Source organism: Mastigoproctus giganteus, chromosome 13, assembly GCF_048544385.1.
Source record: "Mastigoproctus giganteus isolate SK-2022 chromosome 13, ASM4854438v1, whole genome shotgun sequence".
NCBI classification, from domain to species: domain Eukaryota; kingdom Metazoa; phylum Arthropoda; class Arachnida; order Uropygi; family Thelyphonidae; genus Mastigoproctus; species Mastigoproctus giganteus.
Genome location: NC_143587.1, coordinates 45,552,799 through 45,564,109, shown reverse-complemented (window position 1 = coordinate 45,564,109; position 11,311 = coordinate 45,552,799). Strand labels below are relative to the sequence as shown.

Below are 11,311 nucleotides of genomic sequence, written 5' to 3'. Positions count from 1 at the left end.
AAACTATAGCAGAAACATACACATAAGCTACAGAACATAGGTACAGAACATCTTTTCTTACACTCTTAACAGTAATAAGTAATGGAAAGACACCTTATGTACCTCTAGCTAGTGATGTGAGTTAGTGACATCTTTACGTTCTTCATGTGCTTCTTCTACGGTATCTTGCTCATCTCTAGCTTGCAATCCATGTCTTGGAGAGTGTAGGGGTATATAATAATTTGTATAGCGACATTAAGAATAAACTAGTCAAGTTAAACTCTAATTTACAGACAATGTGTCATGATGTATTGCAATAACAACTATATTACTGAGGAGCGATGCTTATGTTCTAAAAGAGGGTAAGAGTAAAATAAAACTTACCAGTATGAAGAATGACTTGATCTACTGTAACTTGAATGACGACTATCGTTTCAATTGGTTCGGCTGGAAGCTCAGGGCGGTGGTCTAAGTCTTCGTCATTCCCTCACTTATTTCTCTCTAGAAGACTGGCAAAACTCCTACACAGGTCCTAACACTTTTCTCTCCTCTTCTCCATGTCTCTCTCTCTCTCTCTCTCTCTCTCTCTCTCTCTCTCTCTCTCTCTCTCTGTGTATATATAGGTCCCTTCACACATACACTTCCCACACTCCCACTGATTCGGCGGTTGTTCTTGTGGGGAGGGGGAAGACTAATCTTCAGGTCTGATAACTGGGAACCAAAACAGAGAGGGAACTACAGCCATATAAAAATGATACTCATATTTGTTCGGGGTGAGGGTTCACAGTCTCCGAACTCGGGAATCCAATTTCTGCAAAAAGAACTGATTGTACAGTCTATGCTGCAGTTATCAGATTAGAGTTTCACATTAAGAGTCTGTTTTCAATAGTTACAGTTTCTTCTAATGCGATAAAATGATCAAACACTTATTTTCCCAAAAAGTTCAGTAGAGGGATGTAGGCAAATGATAGGTAAAATGCAGGCATTTTACAGGTTCAAGCATTGCACTGGTTTCCACAATGTTAAAGTATGCAGTGAAGTCGCTAGTGCCAATTCTGCAGCTGCAGAGAAATTTTGTGATGTGTTGGAAAAAATTATTGATGAAGGCGTCTATTCAATGCAGCAAATTTTTAACATCGATGAGACTGCTCTGTATTGGGAAAAAATGCTGGATCATCAAACATACATTGCCAAAGAGGAAAATATAATGCCAGGTTTCAAGGTGTCAAAAGATAGGGCCACGCTCTTGCTTGGGGCTCATGCAGTGGGATATTACAGATTAAAACCACTGCTTGTGTACCATTTTGGAAATCCTCTTGCATTTAAGGGCATCGATAAAGCCATCCTACCCGTGCATTTCCGATCGAACCAGAGAGCATAGATAACAATATCTCTCTTTGAGGATTGGTTTAAATGCTGTTTCATTCCTAAGGTTGAAAAATATTGTAAAGACAATGACGTTCCTTTTAAGATTTTGCTTCTATTAGATAATGCTCCTGGACATCCTATGCAGCTAGATTATTTCGATTCAATTGTGAGAGTCATGTTTCTACCACCAAACACGACTTACTCATCCAACCTATGGATTAGGGTGTTATTTCAAATTTAAAGGCATACTTTATGCCCATTTGCTCAAGTATTGTCTGCAGTAGATGATGAGAAAAATTTTACATTGAGGCTTTTGGAAATCTTACAATATTTACCACACCATCTTAAATATTAATAAGGCCTGGGCAGAAATTACTAAAAGTTGTTTAAATGGCGCATGGAAGAAAATATGCCCAAGGCATGTAAAAGGCTTGAAGGATTTGAAAAAGACGCATCATATGAAGAGGTTACAGATAAAATTGTAAAGGATGCAGAGCTACTTCAGTTGAAGGTTGATGCCAAAGATGTGGAGGGGTTAACAGAGGAAGAAGAGAAGGAATTATCTAATGAAGAACTTATTGACTTCTCTAAATAAGCCTACGAGGCTGGGAAAACTCATATTAAATAATTAAACTTCACACCAACCAGTACTTGAAAATATTTTAATACTGTAACTAAAAACACTGTATTTACAATAAAATAATTAAAACTAGTTTAAAATATTTAAAATATATAAATAAAAACAATTAAAATATGACTGAAAACAGATATTAAAGAATATTAAAAATTTAAAATATACCGTAACAACTGTAGCTTTCGAAGACGGCAGTCTCCTTTCTCAACAGCGTACATTTTTCTGTATGCCACATCCTTAAATAGCAGGTCCAAGGCATTCGTCACATGGTTTCCCAGGAATGTGATTGGTATTTCCCATTTGCGCACCAGAACCGGAAATGGCTCAGGAGCACGCTACCTGAAACCGTTCATCGTGTCCCAAGACAACCGTTTCAAAGAGAGGCTGTAAACGTACACCCTTATCTCTATTAATGGTATTACTGGCTGCCCCAATGCGTAAGCTCTCGAGCCATTTACGGTTCCAGAACCCCTGTGCATGATCTGTGATGACAGCATCCTTTTGATATGATGACAGTCATATTTTAATTGTTTTTATTTATATATTTTAAATATTTTAAACTAGTTTTAATTATTTTATTGTAAATAGTGTTTTTAGTTACAGCATTAAAATATTTTCAAGTACTGGTTGGTGTGAAGTTTAATTATTTAATATAACTTATTGAATTGCAGGCAGCGACAGCGAAAGAAGAAAATGCTGACAACCAACACAAAGCTCAAGATTAATCAATTGAGGAGCCAAGATGCTTCATCAGCATATAGATGGTAATGGCATTTCGTGAAATTGCATCGGCAATGGCGAGGTTTGAGAAGATGGATCCTGACAGTGAACGATTCTTAAAAGTTAGCGGGGGAGGGGGGGTGAATGATATGCTTGCTTGCTACAAATAAATCCACAATGAAAAGAAAAAAGCCATTGTCCAGTCATCCACTGATATGTTCTTTCATAAGGTTGAACGGCCGATCCCTTCTAAACCTCCACAGCCCTCAAACTCCACAGTGGCGTACTTATCAGCCGAAGACATCGATTCTGGCAACAATGCTCGAGGTAAAACTTACTGACATTATGCCTGTCTCCTCTCTTTTTTTTGTAATTTTATAATTTTTAAGTTTTTTTAAATTGTACGCTTTTGTAATTTTTCCTGCGCATGAGATAAAAAATTGAATAAATACAATAAATAATTCCATTTACATGTTTGTCGAACATTTCTTTTTTGATTCAATCAATTCAGCGAGCACAGTTGCAAGTGCTGCACAAGCATGGGGGAAATTCCGACACACAAAATCCGCCTTACATAGCGTTCTGCGGAATGCAACCCTTACGTAAGTCAGGGAGTTCCTGTATAAATTTCTTTCTTAGAGGTGAATACTAACTGATTGCACTTTTATAGTGAAGTAAATGCAAGCAATGCTAGTAACATTAAAAGATTGGGAAATCTTAGGAACAAAAAAATGTTTTTGTTTTGTTACCTTCCTTTTTATATTCCACATGCACTAAATATAATCCACAGGGAGGTACAACATCTATTAATGAATTCCAATTACTAAAACATGGATTATTTAGCATCCAGTGAATGTCAGCCAAGGAGAGTTTCCCATTACCAACTGCTATAGCTGCTCCAACCATTCTTCTTATCTAATTAAGAAAAATAAATTATAATTACTGACCTGTAATAACATTAAAAATTTGTAAATCAAATAAAAAAAAAAATGCCAAATAAAAAAATTAATACAACAAAAGAGCAGATAAGTAATAGAGATAATATTTGGCTGATTATTCATATATGGAGTCATTGTGATTCCAAGCCACGGTACACCTTTCCATATAACATTGGGAGGGAGAAAGTTACCTCAAGTTCTGTAAGATTTTTCCATAAGGCATTTTTCTACAATTCATATACAGTAGACTGTAGAAATAATGGCACATCGAAATTGGATGTATACATACAGTGCAGATGTCTTGCAGTGCCGGAAAAAGAAAATGACGTCACGTGCTTACTGTATTTGTTTACGATTGCCATTTTCAAAGTGAATTCTGTACTGATATCACAAATCATACCACTGTTTTACATTTATTTTACATTAAAAACCCCTCACTGCAGCTCATAAAGTTAATAAACCTCACACAGAGAAGAAAAGAAGAATAACAGTAAAGCTTAGTAACAAACATGATATAATCCAAACTATTACATTACGATTGCTCGGAATTTTAATTAATATACCCATGTGTATTGTGTCTGTAAATTGTGTTCTCTACTTGATTTTCTCTTTTGTTGGATGAAAAACCCTTTGCCATTTGCCATTTTTACGTTTGCCATTTTCAAAGTGAATTCTGTACTGATATCACAAATCATACCACTGTTTTACATTTATTTTACATTAAAAACCCCTCACTGCAGCTCATAAAGTTAATAAACCTCACACAGAGAAGAAAAGAAGAATAACAGTAAAGCTTAGTAACAAACATGATATAATCCAAACTATTACATTACGATTGCTCGGAATTTTAATTAATATACCCATGTGTATTGTGTCTGTAAATTGTGTTCTCTACTTGATTTTCTCTTTTGCTGGATGAAAAACCCCAGTATCTGGGGAAAAAACCTTGCTTTCTACACCTGAGACCCACCAACTCAGCCAAGGAGTGAAAAGTTCCTTGTGTCATTGACAGGATTCAAACCCAGGCCTTTTCCATCTGGTGTGGGAGGACAGTGACAATACCACTGTGCTACCCATGCAGACTAAAGACTAATAGAGAAAACTTATCTGCAAAAAGATCTAAACCTCCCAAACTTTTCCTCATTCACTTCACAGATATACGTGGTCTCAGGTCTAATCTTAATGATGTCCATTTCAACTAACAGTTTGCCAAACCCCCTCTCAATTATTGGTTGATTCAACCACTGCTCATCTCCGTGGTCCAAATTATTCGTTGTATGATTCCGTCTGCTTCAAAGGTGGTACTGGTGCATATGTCCATTCTGACATTTCCTGTTAGAGACAGTAATTAGGAATCTTCTCTTTTTGATCTTCACTGGCTTAAAATCTCTACCACATTCTGTCAAATTGATCTCTTGTCTCTATTGTTCTCCCAACTCCACTAATCACTTGGAACTCTGACTTCCTCTCTTTGAAACTTGACTGTCTCCAGTCCAACATTACTACGAGGTAATTTTCCTTGGTGATTTTAATGTTCACAACTCCAGCTGGCTTCCATTTTTTAGTCATACCGACCTAGCCGGTCGAAATGGTGAGGCTTTTGTGATTACTAATGACCTCGTACAGATTGTTCATTTACCTACCAGAATACTGGACAGTCCTAACCATACAGCCAACATGCTTGATCTCTTTCTCACAAACAACCCTTCTAAGTACACAGTCAAGGTGAGTGGTCATCTAGGCACCTCAGATCACACTTGGTGATGGTCTCGTCTCCAATAGAGCCTTTCTCTCATGGTCATTCCCAACCTCATGTTGTTTGGTATTACAGGAATGCAAAATGGGATGATCTGTGAGATTTTTTTTTCTCCTTTTCCTCGGTCAGATTATTGTTTCATATCTTCTGAGGTCAACGTTTGCTCAGATCGTGTCGGTGAAATTATACTTGTAGGGACGGAATCCTTTTTTCCACACTCCACCTTAAAATCTCGTCCTTTATCTAAACCTTGGATTTCCAATAATTGTGTTAAGGCTGTTCAAAATAAGAATGCTACATACTGTAATTGGCTTTTATACAAATCTCCAGGTTATTATTTTTTTTTTCCCTACACCAAAGCTCACAATTGTAAAACAGTTATTAATCAATCCAATCTAGATTTAGAACAGGCTAAGAGCAGAAAACTTGCTTCTTGTCCAAATGGTAACCGAGTATTTGGTCTCTCAGCCACAGCTATTGGCTGCAGCTTTTGCCAATCTCTGTTGCCACCTGTCAAAACCAGATGGTTCTATTGCCACTTCAGCCATGGATAAAGCTGACCTGTTAGCATCCTATTTTTCTTCCAACTTGTATATTAATTATCTTGGTAAACCACCTCCCACCATTCCCAATATGTTCCATTCAATGTTTCCTGTGGTTTTCTGCCAAAAGAATATCAAAAGGATTTTGAAGAATCATGATGCTAAGAAAGCTCCAGGTCCTGATGGTATTTCTCCACTTGTTCTTAAAACCTGTGCTCCTGTTCTGTGTCGTCTTTTCACTTTCTTATTCCAAAGGTGTTTTTCCTTCTGCTTGGAAATTTGCTCATACCCAGTCAGTTACTAACATGATATGAAAATATGAAAATTGTAACTGATGGCCCAAAAAAGATAATCATATTTAAGAACGATAGCTTTTAACTTCTTTACATGATTGATGTTTATTCTTATATGTAAGGAACAATTAAAAAATAAATAAAAAATAAAATTTCGTTTATATATGATGCACAATTTGAATAACAGTAGCTGTTGCTTTTTATCAGGAACATGAAAAGCTTTTGTTGCATGCTGCCAACCTCAGATGGATGGCAAAGCAAGAGCTATAGTATATAAATGACTCTACAATAATAAAGAGATATATCAGGACGAAAGCATATCCACTACTTTTATATTGTGTTGAATATGAATATTGGCTGCCACCAACAATGAATCCACTGCTTGAAAATGAATTCTGATTAATTATTAACTACTGTCCTGGCAGCCTCTATGCAGAGTCCAAGGACACTCCAGCCGACAGAGATGCAAAGACTCCTCATCACCCACCCAAACACATTGATCGATTCATTATATCAGACGCTGCATCTTGTGTAAAACTTTGATGTAGACCTCAACAAGCTTGCCTCTACTTGCACTTACAAGTGCCCCCTCATTAAAAATGGGATAGCATATTAAAAACTATTAAAAAAATCATTAATGGAGATTAATGTAAAGTAAAAATTTTATTTACCTGTTGTATTTGATCTAACTGTCAACCCCTGACCCTCACCATGATGGGCTTACAACGATGAGCCTAAATATTATGACTAGCGAGTTGTTATGCAAATTGAAGCAACTGCAGGTCAACTACGGCGCATGTGCAGGTCGGGACAAGGTATAAAAAACACCTGATACTGAGCTCCATTAATCAGTGTTACGCTTGTTCTTCAGATGGGAAAGGCAGCGGACTTAAGCAAGTTTGACAAAGGCCAAATTGTAATGGCCAGATGACTGGGTCAGAGCATATCCGAAACAGCACGGCTGGTGAGATGCTCACGGTCAGTCGTGGTCCGAGGAGGGAAAAACCATGAACCACTGGTGAGGTATTGGACAACCATGGCTCATCAATGCTCAAGGTGAGCGGAGGCTTTCCTGGATGGTACGTGGCAACAGGAGGGAGACTGTGGTGCAACTCGCTGGTAATTGGAATGCTGGTGATGGGAGTAATGTGTCACAACACACAGTATGTCAAATCCAGGTGAAAATGGGGCTGTGTAGCCGCAGGCCACTCTGAGTGCCCATGCTAACCACGGTTTACCGGCTACAGCACCTACAATGGGCACACGAGCATCGAAACTGGACCTTGAGTAATTGGAAGAAGGTCATCTGGTCCATTGAATCATGTTTCCTGTTGCACCATGTGGACGGCCGGGTATGTGTGCGTAATTTACCTGGGGAAGTGATGGTGCCTGAATGCACCATGGGACGAAAACAAGCCGGTGGCGGCGGTGTCATGCTTTGAGTGATGTTCTGCTGGGATACCCTGGGTCCAGTCATCCATGTGCCAGGCACTCTGAAGTCTAGCACCTACCTAAACACCATGCAGAGATAGGGGAAACCCCTGGTGCCGCTTGACATCAATAAACTTTACCTAAACATCATTGCTGACCAGGTACACCCTTTCATGGCAATGGTCTTCCCCTCTGGCGGTGCTGTCTTTCAGCAGGATAATGCGCCATGCCACACTGCCTGGATTGTTCGAGACTGGTTTTCGGAACATGAGGAAGACTTCCAGGTATTGCCTTGGCCTCCAAATTCCCCAGACATCAATCCCATTGATCATCTGTGGTTTGTGCTGGAACAGCAACTCCGATCTGTGGCGTCTCAACCACGGACCTTACAGGAGTTAAAGGATCTGCTGATTACGTGTTGGTACCAGATACCACAAGACACATTTAGAAATTTTATAACGTCCATGGCTAGCCGGGTACGAGCTGTTTTGGCTGCAACGTGGAGGACTAACGTCATATTAGGTAGGTGGTAATAATGTTTTGGCTCATCGGTGCATTTGCAATGTTATTGTGTAAATATAGTTAAAATATATAGGATCTCTCTCTCTCTCTCTCTCACCTATAAATATACATCATGAAGTTTGATCAAATCAAAATCAAAATTAAAAAAAAAAAAAACCTCATCATTTTCTGCTTACCTCACATACTTTTTTTGTTTTGATGCAATAACATCACTTACTTCTAATTATTTATCATTTGATTCAATTTCATCCACTTCTGGATCTAAATTCTAGAAAAATTTACTACTGTTTCCAAATTAGACAACTGAGACTAACAACTGCAATCTCTTCCTCCTCCAATTTTCAAAGCTATTTTTTTGCTGCCATCTATTAAGAATGTATATTATTGGGTAAACAGATTACAGGTTGCAACATGTACTTGAAGATTTCAAGACAGTTGGTACATTTATTGATGCATTATTTGAAATGACCTCCAAAACATATACATACGCATTTGAGCCCCCACATTAAAAATGTATATACATAGGTACATACTGCTGAAGGGGTTCATCTTTTGTTAATGCAAAATGGAAAGTTCATATTAATTTTATAAATAAACATTACACTGTTGAGAAATTCAAATATCATATCGCATTAGAACTATTGCTGTTGTAAAAACATTTAATTAAACATTTAAAAAATTTTGTTAAATGTTGCAATGTTTCTACCTATTACTGTAGTTAAAGGATATTTATTTTAACATAAAACTGAAAATTTATGTTAGAAATATTAAAAAATTCTATGCTGTTATTCACATTATACAATTAGTAGCCAAATATAAATAATTAAAAATTATGTAAATTTACAACTTAATTAGAAAACTTTTAATAAATAGATTTTCCAATTAAGTTAATATTCATATAAATCAACAATTGATTTATATGAATATTAATAAAAAAGACATGTACTTACATTCCTATTCATACTGGTTATGACATTTTTATTTAAATCCAATTGTATTCAATTAAAATTTAAGACTATGGTAAAAATGGAGAGTAGTAACTTACTTGATTATATAAAAATGAGTGACTCCTTATTAAGATATCCCAAAACTCTACATTGTCGCAATGATGATATAAACTCTGTGATGGCCTCATTTCAATAGGGTATAGTGTTTTCAATGTATTTTGTATCCTTGATTCATCATATTTAGTAAAACAAGCAAAATCGTGAGTACCAGAAAAAAGACTAAGGGCTTCTTGAACATCCTGTAGATTAATGTCATACCTAGATAAAGTAAAAAGAAAGTACAGACATCTGATTTTAGTTTTCAAGAAACATATTAAATGCTACAAGACTTTTAGATCAAACTGTATTAAGTTAAGCATTTAAATTAAGTATATCCAAAAAAATACTGTATACAAATGCTCAAGTTTTTAAAGACACCTTTTCCTTATGAGACTCAAACATTCATCCTAAAAATTTATTAAATCTATTCAAGTTATTCAGGGTTAAATAAAAAAAAACGTACAAGCATAAATATGGATACAATTGAATAATATGGAAAGTTTCCTTGCATTGAACATATTCTACTGTGTAACTTAAATGATGACCACTTATTAAAAATTTGATGAACTATTTAGGGGTTATCCCACAGTAATCCTTTTATTAACTTACAGTAGAGTGTCAATTATCTGGAATAATTGATGTCAGACCTCTTTCAGATAATCGAACCAAAAATTTTTCTGAATAATTTTTCCCCGTAAGATTAAATAAATTTAATCTTTCCTTAAGATTAAATTAAATAAGATTAATTTTAAAAAAATTATAAACCAATCTCGGTAAACAGAAACATCCATCCAGACATTTTTATGATTTTTATACAAAACAGGAAAATTAGAAAGATTTTTAAGTGCTCTCGGTTTTTTCGACTTACTGATAACGAGCACAGACAATCTGTGCATCCCAGTGGCATTTGCACACATAGCAATTGTAACTTGCTCTTTTCTCATCTTAAAACTTGGTGCAGGCATTTCTCTTTTAGTGGCTAGGGTTTTTCTCAGCAATTCTTTCTGTAATAAGTCTGTCTCATTAACATTATAAACGTTTTCTTTCTCATAATTTGCCATAACCGAAGTAAACTTACTTTTAAAGGACATTGCTACTGATTCATCTGCAGAAAGTTTCTCGCCTTAAATATTTAGTTCAAGGACATCTTGAATATCTAGTTCAAGACATGTATACCATGTCTCAGTTTAAAGTTTTTCAGCCAACCTGTGCTTGCCTTAAAATCTTCATTACCTATTAATTTTCAATTAAAATTCAATGCTTTTCCACACAACATTGAGTCAGACACTGGTTATAAACTTCACTCTGAAGAAAACAAAAAAATAAAGTGAGTGCACTCTCTAAAGTGGCATTTTCAGGTTTCAACAGCATCTTTTTCTTGATAGATCCTCCTTCATTATCCATAATTGGCACAAATTCTGTTACAGCATTGGAATTTTTCTTAATGTCATAAATTGTTAAAGTCTCCACATTAAACTCTTTGGAGAGATTTCCTAAATTTTCACCTTTTCTAATTCTATTAATAATTTTCGTTTTTTGTTGCAATTTTAAAACTAGGCATTTTCTTTTCGTTCACATTTTACTGTAAAAAATTGAGAAAAATAATAAGTTGCACAGTTTCAGGCCAATATTATTCGTACCAAATCTGGAGCTAAACTGATCTGAAATTCACTAGTGGTTTCTGAGAAAACCCAGTAATCTCTGTAATATTTTTGTAAAGCACATTTCTGAAGGTCACATAGAATTCTAGATGTCACAACCATAAAACAATTTGCAGTTTTCAGTTTATTGGGTTTTTTGTTTGTACAGTCTGTTATAAACAGGCAGTAAAATCGATCTTTCACTTATTATAATCAAAATTCGATTTGCAAACGTGATCAACATAACTGGCGCTTACTGTACTACTGTAAAAAAAAAAAAAAAAGGAGAAGGAAGATCAGCCTTTCAAATTATTCCGGATAACTGACGTTCTACTGTATATATTAATTACATATATTAGCTAAAAGCTGACACTCCACAAGTAATGAAATACAATAGAATGTTGATTATCTAAACGTTGATTATCCGAACTGTCAATTATTT

The 11,311-nt window shown here is 35.8% G+C and overlaps 1 protein-coding gene across 1 annotated transcript in view; it reads right to left on the bottom strand.

Annotated features, from left to right (window-relative positions):
- Positions 1-3,418: 3,418 nt before the first annotated feature.
- LOC150076006 (tRNA pseudouridine synthase-like 1) overlaps positions 3,419-11,311 on the bottom strand; it is a 60,991-nt gene continuing 53,098 nt past the window's right edge. The window contains exons 5-6 of the mRNA XM_090387232.1: positions 9,229-9,448; positions 3,419-3,616 (exon numbers count right to left, since the gene is read on the bottom strand). Coding sequence (XP_090243358.1) covers positions 3,419-3,616; positions 9,229-9,448 — 418 coding nt within the window. The remainder of the gene's footprint in view (positions 3,617-9,228; positions 9,449-11,311) is intronic.